Source organism: Coregonus lavaretus (assembly GCF_964263955.1).
Source record: "Coregonus lavaretus genome assembly, chromosome: 18".
Lineage (NCBI taxonomy): Eukaryota > Metazoa > Chordata > Actinopteri > Salmoniformes > Salmonidae > Coregonus > Coregonus lavaretus.
Window position 1 is genome coordinate 35,918,709 of NC_140005.1, and position 19,913 is coordinate 35,938,621.

Here is a 19,913-nt window from a genome sequence, read left to right on the forward strand (position 1 = left end):
AAAAAAACAAAGATCAATGTGATGACGTTGAATCAACGTTAAAAAACGTATTTGGATTTGAAAAATGCAATCAACGTAAGGGGATTTTGTTTTTTTTACCCAACTTTAAACCGAAATCCAATGACATGGTGAAATTTTTAATTGATTTCACCAAATCTAAATCAAAAATAGACGTTGAAATGACATCTGTGCCGAGTGGGAGGGTACATATTGTAGAGGGGGTCGCCCCCACCCCCTACACCCCCCTACACCCATCACAAGCAAAAATATGCCCAGCGATCGTGATCACACCTTTGTAGCACTGACTGAGGCAAAGTCACGACTTTCTCACATAACAAGAGCAATCAATCAAATGCCAAAGTCAATCAAAATTCTTTCTGACACAGAAGCAGTTTCAATGTCATTTTAAATCAGTGATTCTCTATCTTATAAAAATGGTTGGTTGTAAATATGTTTCCTTTAGAACCTCTCTTTATGTTTTCTTTTAGACTTTCTTATCATCTTTGCTACGTCCTGAATGACACCCTATTCCCTACATCAGTGTTTCCCAACCCTGGTGGTCCTCCAGTACCCCCCAACAGTACACATTTTTATTGTAACCTTGGACAAGCACACCTGAATCAACTTGTCAACTAATCATCAAGCCCTCAATGAGCTGAATGAGGTGTTTGTCCATGCCTACAACAAAAATGTGTACTGTTGGAGTTACTCGAGGACCAGGGTTGGGAAACACTGCCCAACATAGTGCACTACCTTTGACCAGAGGCATATGGGCCCTGGTCAAAAGTAGTGCACTATACAGGGAATAGGGTGCCATTTGGGACACACATAAGTGTGGTGTGTCTGTCTCAGTGTTCTCTGAGTATTGATACTGGGTATTGATACCAACTCTGTAATGTTAGACTGGCAGCCCGATCAGGTTCACTTCCTTCCTCTTCTATAATGCCTCTACAGCAGGTGCCTACACCATTGACTATGGGCCTGTTGTTATTGCACTCTCAGCTTTATGTGTGTGTCGCTCACACTCCGGTCACAATCTTCCTCTTCTTCTTGCTCTTGCTCTTGCTCTTCCTCTTGCTGCTCTCTCTCTCTCTCTCTCTCTCTCTCTCTCTCTCTCTCTCTCTCTCTCTCTCTCTCTCTCTGTCTCTCTGTCTCTCTCTCTCTCGCTCTCTCTCTCTCTCTCTGCTCAGGGGCACCAGTGTTGGAATGCTGGTTGGGATTGTTGAGGATTTAACGCTAGAGTGGTGCTCAAAAGGCTGTGACTGAGCAAAGCTGGGATAGAACCAGAGATAGGGATAACTAAGTGCTTGGACAGTGAGAGCTGGGAATGGGCTGTATAGAGATCGAATAAGATAGAGCCTGGATAGATAGGGCCCCTGCTCCTCTCTCTCAACGACCTCTTTGTGCATCAGCTGTGACCCAGAGATGGAGAGACACAAGAGAGATGAAAGTTTGACCAGGGTCAGGGAAGACCAGGGGAGATGAGAGTTATAATGAGCTGATTAAACCAGGGATTTAACCTCCTTTAGGGGTCTGGGTCAGTGAACTATAGTAGCCCAGAGAGAGAGAGGGGAGGTGGGGGGATTCATTTAGATTACGCACATCTCTGCTCTGATTAACATGATGGTGTGTTTGCATGTGTGTGTATGAAAGAGAGAGAGAAAAAAAGAGAGGGAAAATAAAGTATGTCTGTGACCACTCTGACCATCTCTCCCTTCCTCTCTCCAGGGCTCTGGTAGGACCCCTAGTGGTGAGCCGTCCTCCCCAGCAGACTACCTCCCTGTGGGCCAGAAGCCCGAGGCTGTGGTCCATGCTATGAAGGTGCTTGAGGTGCATGAGAACCTAGAGAAGAAGATCCCTGAAGACTATGACAAGGACCTCAGTGAAAAGGAGAAGGCCATCGTCAGGGAAATGTGTAACGTAAGGAACACTCACTCGCTCCTCCCTCACACATTACCTTTCTCGCCCCCCCCTCTCTCTCTCTCCTTCTCTCTTTCCCTTTCTTCTCCTCTCTTCCTCTCTCCATCTCCTATCCCAAAAAGCTAATAATGAGAGCTTGATGAAGATACGAGGGGCTGTCGAGTTGCAGCTCTCTCTCTCTCTCTCTCTCCTTCCTATTTATGTTTGCTTGTCAGAATCACAAGCCTGCCATCGCTTTGACGGAGGGCAGTGTTTCAATTATTGCACAATTACCCTCCCTCCCTCCCTCCATCTCACCTCTCCTCCCCCTCTAACCCCCTGGCTCCCCTCTGCTTTAATTGGAGGATCACATAAAGGAGTCGTAGTATTTATGACGCACTTCTCTGCACAATTAAAATAACTTCACTGGGAGAAACAATGGAAGCTCCTATTGGGGCCTTTTAAGCCTCCGAGCTCTATACTCCGTGCTATATACAGTGCCTTCGGAAAGTATTCAGACCCCTTTACTTTTCCCACATTTTGTTACGTTACAGCCTTATTCTAAAATGGGTTAAATAAAATAATTTCCTCAGCAATCTACACACAATACCAAATAATGACAAAGCAAAAACAGGTATTCAGACCCTTTGCTATGAGACTCGAAATTGAGCTCAGGTGCATCCTGTTTCCATTGATCATCCTTGAGATGTCAAACGTCACATCTGGAGGAAACCTGGCACCATCCCTACGGTGAAGCATTGTGGTGGAGGGGGATGTTTTTCAGCGGCAGGAACTGGGAGACTAGTCAGGATCGAGGCAAAGACGAACAGAGCAAAGTACAGAGAGTTCCTTGATGAAAACCTGCTCCAGAGCACTCAGGACCTTCCAACAGGACAACGACCCTAAGCACACAGCCAAGACAACGCCGGAGTGGCTTCGGGACAAGTCTCTGAATGTCCTTGAGTGGCCCAGCCAGAGCCCGGACCTGAACCCGATCTACCATCTCTGGAGAAACCTGAAAATAGCTGTGCAGCAACGCTCCCCATCCAACCTGACAGAGGTTGAGAGGATCTGCAGAGAAGAATGGGAGAAACTCCCTAAATAGATATGTGCCAAGCTTGTAGCGTCATACCCAAGAAGACTCGAGGCTGTAATCATTGCCAAAGGTGCTTCAACAAAGTAATGAGAAAGGGTCTGAATACTATGTAAATGTGATATTTCAGTTATTTTTTTAAAAAATACATTTACAAACATTTCTAAAAACCTGTTTTTGCTTTGTTATGGGGTATTGTGTGTAGATGTAATCAATTTCAGAATAAGGCTGTAACCTAACAAAATGTGGGAAATGTCAAGGGGTCTGAATACTTTCCGAAGGCACTGTAAACCTCCCAGGCCTAGGATAGGGCAGGATAGGGCAGGATAGGATCGGAAGGGTAGGAGGATAGGACTATGGGATAGAAGTTACAGGCCCACCATTCTCTCATCTTAACATCCCCCTTCCGCTCAAAATGGCATCCTATTTCCTTTATAGTGCACTACTTTTGACTAGAGCCGATAGGGTTAGTGCAATATAAAAGGAATAGGGTACCATTTGGGACACAACCATACAGCTTGTGACAGTGGAGTGGGGTGCTCTGGGACCAGTATGATAACACTTTTCTCACAGGGACGACCCCAGGCCCTTCTAGTCTTTCAGCACTAAGCAATGCCTGTTGGTTTTTCCATGCATAGCTCTGTGCATGAGACACAGAGAACATGGAGGCACAACGCAACCATTTAAAGTATCCCATCAACCATAAAGAGATAAATACACCAACATCCTTGTCACTAATGAGGTCTACGTTACATGATCCATCTCGAAGTTGGGAGTTATGTATTTTAGAACTGTTGTGTGCTCAGATTATGTGGAACATACATTTTTGTAGACTGCTATTGGTTGGCTGGATATATGGATTCCAGTCTCTGTGACCTCCCTTTGTAGACCCCAACAACACACAGGTCATAATAAAATGTTACAGTGTATTCAAACCTTATTAGTATAATTAGTACTAACCGTCCCTTCCACCTGGCATTTCTAGAGACCCTCACTCATCTTAAGGGGCTGGATATACTGTAGATAGTATATCCATTGTATGACAACGTTGTGTAATAGTGTTTTGTGTCCCCCCTCTCTTTCCTGTCCTGTGTTGTGTTCTCAGGTGGTGTGGCGTAAACTGGGTGACGCTGCGGGCTCCAAACCTTCTATCCGCCAGCATCTCTCTGGGAACCAGTTCAAAGGGCCTTTGTAGTCCCTAGGACGACATTAACCAGCACTCAGACGAGACAAACGGACAGACAAATAAATAAACAACAACAACCATGGATTCTCAGCACTGACTGGACAAACAAGGGGCACATCTCAAATGACACTCTCCTATTCTCTCAGCACTGTGACCGTGGCTAGATGATCCAGACAAACCCTAACCTAAACCCAGCCCACTGCCTCTGCACCTGTGATATCCATCTTAGCCTTCCTTAACGTCATGCCCTGGGTAGTGGCTACAGACAATCTCATATTAGGGCAAAACAGACCGTGGTGATGAACGGTTCGAAACAGTAGGTGGCCGTCCTATCGTCTCCACAGCACCACAGAACATCTGCCTTCATTTTCTGTTAATTTCCTGACTATTCTACATGTTGAATCGCCACCGTTAGTTGACAGTTATGGTGTGTTTCTAAAGAAGAGGAAGAAGAGGAGAGGATTGGGGCATGAGGCATGCATTAACAACTAAACTGCCCCTTACAACTTCACAACCAGTAACTACACATGAGCTACTATACCTGTGACCTGTTCTACAGTACTACACCTGACAGTCCCAACCAGTCACTACAGAGCTGAGCTACTATACCTGTGACCTGAGCTACACCTGACAGTCCCAACCAGTCACTACAGTACTGAGCTACTATACCTGTGACCTGAGCTACACCTGACAGTCCCAACCAGTCACTACAGTACTGAGCTACTATACCTGTGACCTGAGCTACACCTGACAGTCCCAACCAGTCACTACAGTACTGAGCTACTATACCTGTGACCTGAGCTACACCTGACAGTCCCAACCAGTCACTACAGTACTGAGCTACTATACCTGTGACCTGAGCTACACCTGACAGTCCCAACCAGTCACTACAGTACTGAGCTACTATACCTGTGACCTGAGCTACACCTGACAGTCCCAACCAGTCACTACAGTACTGAGCTACTATACCTGTTACCTGTTCTACAGTACTACACCTGACAGTCCCAACCAGTCACTACAGTACTGAACTACTATACCTGTGACCTGAGCTACACCTGACAGTCCCAACCAGTCACTACAGTACTGAACTACTATACCTGTGACCTGAGCTACACCTGACAGTCCCAACCAGTCACTACAGTACTGAGCTAGAGTACTACATAATCTCCACCCAACGTCTCTTTTTGTGTTTGTGAATGTTCACCTACCAAGTGTAGGTCCCCTGTAGCTCAGTTGGTAGAGCATGGCGCTTGCAACGCCAGGGTTGTGGGTTCATTTCCCACGGGGGGCCAGTATGAAAATGTATACACACACTAACTGTAAGTCGCTCTGGATAAGAGCGTCTGCTAAATGACAAAAAAGTGTTCAAGACTGACAACCACTCTAGGTCGGACTATTCTACTACAGGCCCTGTTCTTTGCTTCCATGACTTCTCCACAGCCAACTGCTGACAACCTACTTTTAATAAATCCTGGAAAAGTTCTGATGTAATATCCTTCAGTGTGTAGTCACAAGCCATTGGTTTATATGACGTGAAACCTAGTTCCTGTAGGCTACTGTTTAATAATGTAGTCCCCTTTTGCCTGACGAGAAGTATGTGTTCAAGTGTAGACAGAAATGATTTCAAAGTGTTAAACTAAATTCTAGCACCAAGTAAGTTATGCATAACAAGACATAGCACTGTTAAAAAAAAATGATGACAATGTTTGTTTGCACCCTATTCCCTATACCAACACTATATAGGCATTAGGGTGCCATTTCGGACGCAGCCATTGTAACTAAGTACAGAAAGTGGTACACTGAGTTCAGTTTCATACCCTGTGTTTAAAAAGTTTACGCCCAAGGCAGAAATCTTATAGCCTGGGTGCCAGTCTGTTTATGCTCTCCTGCCAACTCCTTATAGTATTGTCATGCCACATGTTGTACATTTTAGTCATTTACCAGACTCTCTTATCCAGAGCAACTTACAGTAGTTAGCTCATACATTTTCATACTGGTCCCCCGTGGGAATTGATCCCACAACCCTGGCTTTGCAAGCACCATGCTCTACCAATTGAGCCACAAAGTACTTGATAATGACAACAATGGAGTTGGCAAAAGCACAAACAGTTCTCGGACCAGGCTAGAAAGCTTAGCCTGTCAGACTATTAACTGAAACCTTAAGCCGAGGAAGGGTTTTGGTTCATGCATAAAATAGTGTCGCTTCTGATGATTTATAATGGATTAGGAAGTCAGGATCTTGCTAGATGGAAGTGGGACTTTGAATTCACAATCTGAATTTCTAATGTATGACAATCTTTGAAACGGTTTGAAAACAACTGTTATTTTGACCAGTCCTAAGTATTCCTCTATGAGCTCTTATAGGAAGCATACCTTATGAAGTCTCATTGGAGACTATGTATACTATACGAGGTCTCTTAGCTGGGTCCGATGTATACTTTATAAGGTGTCTTAGCTGGCTCCTGTACATTATGATGTGTGTTAGGCCCTGTTTATGCTGTATGAAGTCTCAGAGATGATCACTGTGCACTCAGTCAGTCTAGCGAGTCCTTGGCACACTGTGTGAAGTCTCATACAATCCCTATGTATGCTCTATGAAGTCTCATACAATCCCTATGTATGCTCTATGAAGTCTCATACATTCCCTATGTATGCTCTATGAAGTCTCATACAATCCCTATGTATGCTCTATGAAGTCTCGGAGATGATCACTCTGATACTGATACGCGCCGATTATGTGGACATCGATTAAGGCAGCCCCCTGCACCTCTCTGATTCAGAGGGGTTGGGTTAAACACGGAAGAGACATTTCGGTTGAATGAACTTAGTTGTGCAACTGACTAGGTATCCCCTTTCCCTTTCCCCTTTCCCACACTACGTAGCTAAATGAAGCTTCAGAGCTACGTTCTATACTCTATGGCAGCTCCTAGCTGATTTCTGTGTATTTCAGTCATCTCAGTATTGTATGGTGAGTGCTAATACATAAACTACATAACATTGCCATGAGACTGGCATAACAACATAACAGACAGATGTCATTAGGAGTAATAAAATGCACTAAATGAGCAAAGGTATATGGACACCTGCCCGTCGAACATCTCATTCCAAAATCATGGGCATTAATATGGATTTGATCCCCCCTTTGCTGCTATAACAGCCTCCACTCTTCTGGGAAGGCTTTCCACTAGATGTTGGAACATTGCTGCGGGGACTTGCTTCCATTCAGCCACAAGAGCATTAGTGAGGTTGGGCACTGATGTTGGGCGATTAGGCCTGGCTCACAGTCGGCGTTCCAATTCATCCCAAAGATGTTCGATGGGGTTGAGGGCAGGGTTCTGTGCAGGCCAGTCAAGTTCTTCCACATCGATCTCGACAAACCATTTCTGTATGGACCTTGCTTTGTGCACGAGGGCATTGTCATGCTGAAACAGGAAAGGGCCTTCCCCAAGCTGTTGCAACAAAGTTGGAAGCACAGAATCAGATTCGTCCGTCGGACTGCCAGATGGTGAAGTGTGATTCATCACTCCAGAGAACGTGTTTCCACTGCTCCAGAGTCCAATGGCGGCGAGCTTTAAACCACTCCAGCCGATGCTTGCCGTTGCGCCTGGTGATCTTAGGCTTGTGTGCGGCTGCTCGGCCATGGAAACCCATTTCATGAAGCTCCTTACTAACAGTTCTTGTGCTGACGTTGCATGCAGAGGCAGTTTGGAACTCGGTAGTGAGTGTTGCAAACGAGGACAGACGATTGTTACGCGCTACACGCTTCAGCACTCGGCGGTCCCATTCTGTGAGCTTGTGTGGCCTACCACTTCGCGGCTGAGACGTTGTTATTCCTAGACGTTTCCTCTTCACAATAACAGCACTTAGGGCAGCTCTAGCAGGGCAGAAATTTGACCATTCTACTGCCAATGTTTGTCTATGGAGATTGCATGGCTGGATGCTCGATTTTATACACCTGTCAGCAACGGGTGTGGCTGAAATAGCCGAATCCACTAATTTGAAGGGGTGTCCACATACTTTTGTATATGTAGTGTATATGACTATGTATATGATATCTTACTTATAGGGAGTTCAGGAGTTGTATGTACAACAAATGAAGTCTGATAGCTGTGCTGAGTTCTATGTACATGCATATGTAAGGCCAGTGAATACTGTATATGAGTACTCATAAGAGTCTTATATACTGTATGAGTTCTCTTGGGTAGGTTGAGGTCTGAATAGGCAGTTATAAACTGTTAAAAGACACTTGCTGCATTCTCTCAGATTTGTGTTCTGTCAGATTGGTAAATGAATCTGAATTGAGTTTGACACATTGTCAGTCTATATAGGGGTATAATAAATGTATACCCCTTTTTTTGTGTTATACTGAAGGGTGTGTATAAATGTACGTTTACACATCCCCATGAATTCTGGGTAAAAAACATTCTAATTGGAGAGAATATACTGTATTTATAGCAGAAGAGTGGCTGGCTTTGCCTCAAATTTCACCCTATTCCCTATATAGTGCACTACATTTAACCAGAGCCCTATTTACCCTGGTCAAAAGTAGTGCACTAAAGGGAATAGGTTACCATTTGGGATGCATCCGCTATGTTTCAGTGTTGTTGAGGAGTCTGGATGTAGCAGGTGACTTTGAACAGTGACGGACTGACTGTGTGTCTGACCGGACTTGTAACGTACAGTATAAGAGCTGTGTGTACAAAATGAGCAGGAATCAACAAGGAAAAGGTTCATATATAATATATGAGGCATATTCCTGATATATGAGGATAATTCTGTTTGGATCAAGGACTGTGTTAAGTATATACTGTTGTCTTTAATAGTCAGACATTGATGACTAAGGAGTTTCATAACGGAAAAACTGTATGAATAAGTGTCCATACACACTCAAAGGCTTCACAAATTAAACTTTTGCTAAAGTGACCTTGTTCTTAAACTGATAGTCTACATGCAACGATTGACTTTTATATTTGTTAATTTGAAAGCACAAAGTTCTGATTAAAAGTTGGACTATTTTCCTATTGTTACGTTCAAACACACTGCTTCTTTATCTCTATGTGGAACCTGTGATAATTCTGTTATTTTTTCAGCCTCTTTTTCTGTGATACATAGTTTAAGATGTATGCTAGGATATATGCAGTGCTATGTACATACATTTCAATACCTACTCCTGTAGCATACATGGAACTAGCATGCCTTTATATTTTTTTCACAATCTGTATGTAGCTGAAAATTGACTGATATTTTAGCAAATGTAAAATGTGAAAAATGAAGTAAGCTGCTTTTAGATTTTGAAATAAAATTGAAGTATACTTTCTTTCTGACCCCTGGTGTTTGTCAGTTGTGAATGTTGATGAAAGTGTAACTTAGTGATATACCTGCATATATATATATATATATATATATATATATATATATATATATATATATATATATATATATATATATGTTATGTGGGCAGCTTGTCTCTCCCTTTTCTGTTTTCCTTCCTCCTTGTTTTGTCCCCTCTTTTTCTGTTGTATGTGTGTTTGTCCCCTTTATGTGGGTGTGTCTGGAGTGGAGCAGGGGGCGTGCTCAGGATCTGCCTCTCCTGTGCAGCTGCGGGTTGTTTCCAGTGATTCCTGCCTACGCAGCTGCATCCTATTCTCTCATCAACCTGCACTACTTATTCCTGGGCATGGCTCTCCACCGGCGCCAGATCGTTGTTCTTACCAGAGCGGTAACTTGGCTCACCAGTAAAGTTTTTTTGTCTTTGTCCTCAGCCTGGCTCTCCACTCTCCTTTACCTGTCGTTTGTTTTGTCTTCAGTTCGGACATACCTCCCAACCTGCCTGCCTTCCTGCCGGTCGGTCTGCCTGCCTGCCTGCCTGCCTGCCTGCCTGCCTGCCTCAGCCTCTCCTTCCTCCGGAGCCGACTAGCCCACTCTGTTCCTTTACTTCAGTTGTTTTTGGACTAAGACAATTTGAACTTTTATTAAAACATTTTTGTTTCTTCCACTCCCTTTGTCGTGTTGGTTTCTCTGAGTGCTGGGTTGAACCATAGCCATAACAGAACGATCTGGCCATGGACCCAACAGAGAAACAGCACGGGGCAAACAAAGACAGCTTCCAACAAGCTATCCAGGCTCAAGGAACGTTGCTAGGACAGCATGACCAGTTGATTCGGACTCTTGTGGAAGATAATCATCAACTGCTGAACCAGGTGACTCAGTTAACTACACACGTCTCTAAATTGTCTGTTATCAGTTCTCCATCTCTCTCTGACCCCCAGTTTGATGCACCCCAAGTTGTTTCCTCGGACACTAGGCAGGCTTCGTTCCGTCGGGAACCCCCTGTCACGTCGCCTGAACCGTTCAATGGAGAATTGGACAAGTGCCGGGGATTTTTGCTTCAGTGTGACTTGATTTTTCGGCAGAGACCACTGTCGTTTTCTACTGATTCATCTAAGGTACATTATGTTCTGGGGCTGTTAAGAGGGAAAGCTCTGGTTTGGGCTGAGGCTGTGTGCTCAGATCAAACTTTGACTGGATTGACTTTTGCTGATTTCTCTGCTAAATTGAAGACTGTTTTTGACCATCCTGACCATGTGGGTAATTCCTCCAAGATACTTTTTAATTTGAGGCAGGGTTCTAACAGTGTGGCAGAGTACTCTATTGAGTTCTGGACGTTGGCAGCGGACTCCAAGTGGAACAATGTGGCACTTCAAGGAGCATTTCTAAACGGTTTGAATGAAGCCATTAAGGATGAACTGGCTGCTCGTGATGAGCCACATGATTTACATTCTCTCGTTTCCCTGTCCATCAAGCTAGACAATCGGTTGCGGGAGAGGCGTCGGGAGAGAGGCGATCGGCCACATCTAGGAGGACGAGTTCCCCAGCCTTCAACCACTCGAGTCTCGCCTCTCCGGAGTCGGCAGCTTCTTGTTCCTGATTCCATCCCGAGCACAGAGGAGGAACCTATGCAAGTGGGTCGAGCTCGACTACCTCCAGCTGAGCGGCAACGGCGCCTCCAGGCGGGTGAGTGCCTGTACTGTGGAGACGCCACACACATTCTGGCTACATGCCCTAAGCGGCCAAAAGACAAGGCTCGCTCGTAACGGTGGGTCTACTTGCGAGCCCAGAGTTAGATCCTGAACCCATCATTCCCCGATTACAAGTACCTGTAACCTTACGTTTCCAGAGTCATTCCCTGCCACTCTCAGCTCTCATAGACTCAGGTGCAGAAGATAACTTTATTAGCCACCAGTTCGTTACACAAGCTCGTATCCCCATGGAGCCACTACCTACCCCCATCCGGGTCACAGCCCTTGATGGGCGCCTCCTCGCGGAGATAACTCATCAAACCACCCCCGTTTCCCTAGTGATTTCTGGCAATCATTGTGAAAGCATTCAGCTAAGAGTTATGTCTGGCTCAGCTACCTCCCTAATCCTTGGCTTCCCCTGGTTGGCTCTTCACAACCCACAAATTGATTGGACACGTCACACCATTCTCAGTTGGAGCACTAACTGCCATTCCGAGTGCCTGAGGTCAGCGGTTCCCCCCACTAAGTGTAACCCAACTCCTCCCTCAGCTCCTCTTGATCTGTCATCTGTCCCCAAAGAATACCATGACTTAGCGGAGGTTTTCAGTAAGGACAAGGCTCTGTCTCTACCACCACATAGGCCTTATGATTGCCCTATTGAACTGCTCCCCGGTGCTCCCTTGCCCTCTAGTCGGTTATACAATCTGTCCCGACCGGAAAGAGAGGCAATGGAGCAGTACATTGGTGATTCTCTGGTCTCGGGCATAATCCGTCCCTCGTCGTCTCCTTTGGGTGCAGGTTTCTTTTTCGTGGAAAAGAAGGACAAGTCGTTACGCCCCTGTATCGATTTCAGGGGTTTAAACAACATAACTGTTAAAAACAAGTATCCCCTTCCACTCATCAACTCAGCTTTTGAACCTCTGCATGGCGCCACAGTGTTTTCCAAGCTCGACCTCAGGAATGCTTATCACCTTGTCCGAATCCGAAAGGGAGATGAGTGGAAAACCGCTTTCAACACTCCACTGGGACATTTTGAGTATTTGGTCATGCCCTTTGGGCTTTCAAATGCCCCTGCGGTTTTCCAAGCCATGGTGAACGATGTTCTTAGGGATTTTTTGAACCGTTTTGTCTTTGTATACCTGGATGATATTCTTGTTTTTTCCAAGTCACCCGAGGAGCATGAGTCACACGTCCGTCAAGTCCTTCAACGGCTCTTGGAGAACAAGCTGTACGTCAAGGCAGAGAAGTGTGAGTTCCACAAACAGTCTACATCGTTCCTTGGATTCATAATTGAGAGCGGGCAGGTGAAGGCGGACCCCGAGAAGATCCGGGCAGTGACGGAATGGCCCACACCCACCACCCGTAAGCAACTTCAACGATTTTTGGGCTTTGCTAACTTCTACCGTAGATTCATTAAGGGTTTTAGTAGAGTGGTGGCACCCCTTACAAGACTCACATCTCCTAAAGTCCCTTTTCGGTGGTCCCCTGAGGCGGAGCAGGCGGTAGGGGTTTTGAAGGAACTGTTTTCCACCTCCCCCGTGTTGATACACCCCAATACCTCTCTGCAGTTTGTTGTGGAGGTGGACGCGTCGGACTCAGGTGTGGGAGCAGTCCTCTCCCAGCGCTCCCCCACTGACCAAAGGCTTCACCCCTGTGCTTTTTTCTCCAAGAAATTGTCACCCACAGAACGGAATTACGACGTTGGAAACCGGGAACTGCTGGCGGTCAAGCTTGCACTGGAAGAATGGCGGCACTGGCTGGATGGAGCTGAATTGCCGTTTGTGGTCTGGACTGACCACAAAAACTTGGCTTACATCCAAGCCACTAAGAGACTCAACTCACGCCAAGCCAGATGGGCCCTGTTTTTTAGTAGGTTTAACTTTATTCTTACATACAGACCGGGGTCAAGAAATGTTAAACCAGATGCTTTGTCCCGCCAGTTTGCTGACCCTTCGGAGACCAGCGAGCCTGAGGCAGTCCTGCCTTCCTCATGCGTCGTGGCGGCTGTTCAGTGGGAGATCGAGTCTCTTGTGAAGACTGCACTTGCCACGGACCCGGGACCGGGTGATGGTCCTCCCAACCTACTCTTTGTTCCCGAGACGGTCCGGTCTCAGGTGTTGCAGTGGATTCACACCTCCCGTTTTGCTGGTCACCCTGGGATGAGACGCACGTTGACGCTGCTTAGGAGACATTTTTGGTGGCCTTCAATGGAAACTGACGTTCGGGCTTTTGTGGCAGCCTGTTCAACCTGTGCTCGGGGCAAAGCCTCCCATCAGTCCCCTTCGGGGCTGCTGCTACCCCTCCCAGTTCCCAGCCGTCCCTGGTCCCACATTGCCATGGATTTTGTCACCGGCCTACCCAAGTCTGAAGGTAATGATACTATACTTACCATTGTGGACAGATTCTCTAAATCTGTCCACTATATAGCATTACCAAAATTACCGTCTGCCAGTGAGACAGCGGACCTCCTAGTCCAACATGTATTCCGTCCCCATGGAATACCTGTGGACATCGTATCTGATAGAGGCCCACAGTTTACTTCCCGTGTTTGGAAGGGTTTCTGTTCTGCTTTGGGTGCTTCCGTTAGTCTGTCCTCAGGGTTTCATCCCCAGACCAACGGTCAAACAGAAAGAGCCAATCAAAACCTCGAAGCAACCCTTCGTTGTGTGGCTGCTCAACATCCATCATCCTGGGCTAAACATCTGCCCTGGATAGAGTACGCCCACAACTCCCTCACCGCCTCTGCCACCGGTCTTTCACCCTTCGAGGTTACCATGGGTTATCAACCCCCTCTGTTTCCTGCTCAGGAGAAGGAATTGGCTGTTCCTTCGGTTCAGGAGAACCTCCGCCGCTGCCAGAGAGTGTGGAGCGACGCTCGGGAAGCATTGCTTCGGACCACCGACAGGAACAAGACAACAGCGGATAGGAGCAGGACTCCCGCACCTGTGTTTCATCCTGGTCAAGAGGTTTGGCTGTCATCTAAGAACGTACCTCTTCGTACCAAATCACGCAAGCTGTCTCCTCGGTACCTGGGTCCGTTTGTGGTGGAATCCATCATTAACCCCGCTGCGGTTCGTTTGAAGTTGCCTTCAGCCATGAAGATACACCCTACCTTCCACGTCTCCCAACTGAAACCTGTGTCCTCCAGCCTTTTGTGTCCGCCGGCTGATCCACCTCCACCTGTTCGCCTCATTGACGACCATCCGGCCTACACCGTCAGTAGGCTCCTGGACTCTCGGAGGCGGGGTAGGGGTCTCCAATACCTAGTCGATTGGGAAGGTTATGGACCAGAGGAGAGGTCTTGGGTCCCTAAGCGTTTTGTGTTGGATCCTCAGCTGATCACGGACTTCCATCACGACAACCCTGACAGGCCTGGTGGGTCGCCAGGTGGCGACCATTGAGGGGGGGGTACTGTTATGTGGGCAGCTTGTCTCTCCCTTTTCTGTTTTCCTTCCTCCTTGTTTTGTCCCCTCTTTTTCTGTTGTATGTGTGTTTGTCCCCTTTATGTGGGTGTGTCTGGAGTGGAGCAGGGGGCGTGCTCAGGATCTGCCTCTCCTGTGCAGCTGCGGGTTGTTTCCAGTGATTCCTGCCTACGCAGCTGCATCCTATTCTCTCATCAACCTGCACTACTTATTCCTGGGCATGGCTCTCCACCGGCGCCAGATCGTTGTTCTTACCAGAGCGGTAACTTGGCTCACCAGTAAAGTTTTTTTGTCTTTGTCTTCAGCCTGGCTCTCCACTCTCCTTTACCTGTCGTTTGTTTTGTCTTCAGTTCGGACATACCTCCCAACCTGCCTGCCTTCCTGCCGGTCGGTCTGCCTGCCTGCCTGCCTGCCTGCCTGCCTGCCTGCCTCAGCCTCTCCTTCCTCCGGAGCCGACTAGCCCACTCTGTTCCTTTACTTCAGTTGTTTTTGGACTAAGACAATTTGAACTTTTATTAAAACATTTTTGTTTCTTCCACTCCCTTTGTCGTGTTGGTTTCTCTGAGTGCTGGGTTGAACCATAGCCATAACAATATATATATATATATATATATATATATATATATATATATATATACAGTTGAAGTCAGAAGTTTAAATACACTTAGGTTGGAGTCATTAAAACTTGTTTTTCAACCACTCCACAAATTTATTTTTCAAAAACTATTACTGAAAATAGGCCTTTTACAAGATTAAATTATGACAGAGCGTTTGGTTCTTATTAAGGAGAGAGTCCAGACAGGCTACTTTAGGAAACTTTCTAAATGGAAATATAGGCCTATAGAGAGAATCAGCGAACTCACACACCCCCGCAAAAGGACCCGTCAATCAAAGCCACCAGCGTATGTCAGACACAAGCAAATACAGTTGAAGTCTGAAGTTTACATACACTTAGGCTGGAGTCATTAAACCTCGTTTTTCAACCACTCCACAAATTTCTTGTTAACAAACTATAGTTTTGGCAAGTCTACTTTGTGCATGACACAAGTAATTTTTCCAACAATTGTTTACAGACAGATTATTTCACTTATATTTCACCGTATCACAATTCCAGTGGGTCAGAACTTTACATACACTAAGTTGACTGTGCCTTTAAACAGCTTGGAAAATTCCAGAAAATGATGTCATGGCTCTAGAAGCTTCTGATAGGCTAATTGACATCATTTGAGTCAATTGGAGGTGTACCTGTGGATGTATTTCAAGGCCTACCTTCAAACTCAGTGCCTCTTTGCTTGAGAAGAAATCAGCCAAGACCTCAGAAAACAATTGTATGCAAGTATAAACACCATGGGACCATGCAGCCTTCATACCGCTCAGGATGGAGACGCATTCTGTCTCCTAGAGATGAACGTACTTTGGTGCGAAAAGTGCAAATCAATCCCAGAACAACAGCAAAGGACCTTGTGAAGATGCTGGAGGAAACAGATACAAAAGTATCTATATCCACAGTAAAACGAGTCCTATATCGACATAACCTGAAAGGCCGCTCAGCAAGGAAGAAGCCACTGCTCCAAAACCGCCATAAAAAAGCCAGACTATGGTTTGCAACTGCACATGGGGACAAAGATCATACTTTTTGGAGAAATGTTCTCTGGTTTGATGAAACAAAAATAGAACTGTTTGGCCATAATGACCATCGTTATGTTTGGAGGAAAAAGGGGGTGCTTGCAAGCCGAAGAACACCATCCCAACCGTGAAGCACGGGGTGGCAGCATCATGCTGTAGGGGTGATTTGCTGCAGGAGGGACTGGTGCACTTCACAAAATAGATGGCATCATGAGGAAGGAAAATTATGTGGATATATTGAAGTAACATCTCAAGACATCAGTCAGGAAGTTAAAGCTTGGTCGCAAATGGGTCTTCCAAATGGACAATGACCCCAAGCATACTTCCAAAGTTGTGGCAAAATGGCTTAAGGACAACAAAGTCAAGGTATTGGAGTGGCCATCACAAAGCCCTGACCTCAATCCTATAGAAAATGTGTGGGCAGAACTGAAAAAGTGTGTGTGAGCAAGGAGGCCTACAAACCTGACTCAGTTACACCAGCTCTGTCAGGAGTAATGGGCCAAAATTCACCTAGCTTATTGTGTTAAGCTTGTGGAAGGCTACCTGACACGTTTGACCCAAGTTAAACAATTTAAAGGCAATGCTACCAAGTACTAATTGAGTGTATGTAAACTTCTGACCCACTGGGAATGTGATGAAATAAATAAATCATTCTCTCTACTATTATCTGACATTTCACGTTCTTAAAATAAAGTGGTGATCCTAACTGACCTAAGACAGGGAATTTTTACTAGGATTAAATGTCAGGAATTGTGAAAAACTGAGTTTAAATGTATTTGGCTAAGGTGTATGTAAACTTCCGACTTCAACTGTATGTGTATATATATATATATATATATATATATATATATATACAGTCGTGGTCAAACGTTTTGAGAATGACACAAGTATTGGTCTTCACAAAGTTTGCTGCTTCAGTGTTTTTAGATATTTTTGTCAGATGTTACTATGGTATACTGAAGTATAATTACAAGCATTCCATAAGTGTCAAAGGCTTTTATTGACAATTCCATTAAGTTTATGCAAAGAGTCGATATTTGCAGTGTTGACCCTTCTTTTTCAAGACCTATGCAATCCGCCCTGGCATGCTGTCAATTAACTTCTGGGCCACATCCTGACTGATGGCAGCCCATTCTTGCATAATCAATGTTTGGAGTTTGTGGGTTTTTGTTTGTCCACCCGCCTCTTGAGGATTGACCACAAGTTCTCAATGGGATTAAGGTCTGGGGAGTTTCCTGGCCATGGACCCAAAATGTAGATGTTTTGTTCCCCGAGCCACTTAGTTATCACTTTTGCCTTATGGCAAGGTGCTCCGTCATGCTGGAACAGGCATTGTTTGTCACCAAACTGTTCTTGGATGGTTGGGAGAAGTTGCTCTCGAGGATGTGTTGGTACCATTCTCTATTCATGGCTGTGTTCTTAGGCAAAATTGTGAGTGAGCCCACTCCCTTGGCTGAGAAGCAACCCCACACATGAATGGTCTCAGGATGCTTTACTGTTGGCATGACACAGGACTGATGGTAGCGCTCACCTTGTTTTCTCCGGTCAAGCTTTTTTCCGGATGCCCCAAACAATCGGAAAGGGGATTCATCAGAGAAAATGACTTTACCCCAGTCCTCAGCAGTCCAATCCCTGTACCTTTTGCAGAATATCAGTCTGTTCCTGATGTTTTTCCTGGAGAGAAGTGGCTTCCTCGCTGCCCTTCTTGACACCAGACCATCCTCCAAAAGTCTTCGCCTCACTGTGTGTGCAGATGCACTCACACCTGCCTGCTGCCATTCCTGAGCAAGCTCTGCACTGGTGGTGCCCCGATCCCGCAGCTGAATCAACTTTAGGAGACGGTCCTGGCGTTTGCTGGACTTTCTTGGGCACCCTGAAGCCTTCTTCACAACAATTGAACCTCTCTCCTTGAAGTTCTTGATGATCTGATAAATGGTTGATTTAGGTGCAATCTTACTAGCAGCAATATCCTTGCCTGTGAAGCCCTTTTTGTGCAAAGCAATGATGACGGCACATGTTTCCTTGCAGGTAACCATGGTTAACAGAGGAAGAACAATGATTTCAAGCACCACCCTCCTTTTAAAGCTTCCAGTCTGTTATTCTAACTCAATCAGCATGACAGAGTGATCTCCAGCCTTGTCCTCATCAACACTCTCACCTATGTTAACGAGAGAATCACTGACATGATGTCAGCTGGTCCTTTTGTGGCAGGGCTGAAATGCAGTGGACATGTTTTTTGGGGATTAAGTCCATTTTCATGGCAAAGAGGGACTTTGCAATTAATTGCAATTCATCTGATCACTCTTCATAACATTCTGGAGTATATGCAAATTGCCATCTTAAAAACAGAGGCAGCAGACTTTGTGAAAATTAATATTTGTGTCATTCTCAAAACTTTTGACCACGACTGTACACACACATATATATTTACACACACACACACATAAAAATAAGAGATGGCTAACAAGCAACCTTGGTCAAATTTAAAGAAGAGAGGAAGGATGCCTTTACTAAAGTGTTCATTCAGGGCCTCAATTTCAATGGCTTGACAAGGCTTCCCCCTACTGGCTAATCCATCTAACGACAAGAAGCATGGGTGAAAGACTATGGGAATCATGGACACTACAGGGTTCATATTGGATAATTTATGTATATTTTTATTGTCACATACATTGAAAAAATTAATGAAAACAACTTTAGAAAAAACAAATGTTTTATGCCAAGTAACTTTGCTTAGAGTAACTTTTCACATATTACAAACAAACTAAGTAACAATGGAAGATACGGAAGTAAACAAGGTATAATAAAAAGATAACTTCAACAACATAAAAAAAAGTCATTTTAAACCATTAATTCATGGCAGTGCAGCACTCTTAGAAAAAAGGGTTCCAAAGGGATTCTTCGACTGTCCCCATAGGAGAACCCATTTTGGTTCCAGGTACAACCCTTTTGGGTTCCATGTAGAACCCTCTGTGGAAAGGGTTCTACATGGAACCCAAAAGTGTTCTACCTGGAACCATAAATGGTTATTCTATGGGGACAGCCGAAGAACCCTTTTAGGTTTTAGAGAGCACCTTTTTTCCCCCCCTAAGAGTGTGCAAGCATTAAACAGACTTTTTTCAACAACAAAACATAAATGTCCAAACACCCATAAAAAGGTGTGTTTATTTAAAGTGTGTGTGTTTGTCCTGTGTGTCTTTATGTTCCAGGCCATGCACAATGCTACAATGGAAGACTATTCATTGACATTTGAATATAATACTGGTTTAGTAGTGTGTTTCAAACAGAACGGAATGCATGTGGAAGATACTGTACAATACATCCAAAGCCATGGAATGGTTAGAGTGGAGCTGCCATTTTCCTTTTTGGTCCCACCATTCTTTCCTACATTTGTACAGCAAGCTAACCTAAAAGTTTTCATATAAAAAATTACAAATAAACATGTTACTAAAAGGCTAATATAAAAACAGCCATTGTACAACAAACACTACATTATGCATTTCACACTAACTAACTTGTGCAATGGAAGTTAATGGTTGGTTCTTCATGAGGTGTGGCTGTGCTGTTTGGCTTGTAGGAGAGGTAGGGTTGCAGAATTCTGGTAATGTTCCCCAAATTCCCAGGTTTTCCAGAAATCCTGGTTGGAGGAATCCAGATTTCCTGGTTAT

At 45.1% G+C, this 19,913-nt stretch overlaps 1 protein-coding gene across 2 annotated transcripts in view; it reads left to right on the top strand.

Annotated features, from left to right (window-relative positions):
- The window catches only part of ccdc85ca (coiled-coil domain containing 85C, a), a 70,133-nt gene extending 64,709 nt beyond the window's left edge, over nucleotides 1-5,424 (top strand). For both annotated transcript variants that reach the window (XM_084182329.1, XM_084182330.1), the window contains exons 4-5: nucleotides 1,729-1,920; nucleotides 4,098-5,424. In XM_084182329.1, coding sequence (XP_084038455.1) covers nucleotides 1,729-1,920; nucleotides 4,098-4,187 — 282 coding nt within the window. In that variant the 3' untranslated portion in view covers nucleotides 4,188-5,424. The remainder of the gene's footprint in view (nucleotides 1-1,728; nucleotides 1,921-4,097) is intronic.
- The last annotated feature ends 14,489 nt before the right edge of the window (nucleotides 5,425-19,913 follow it).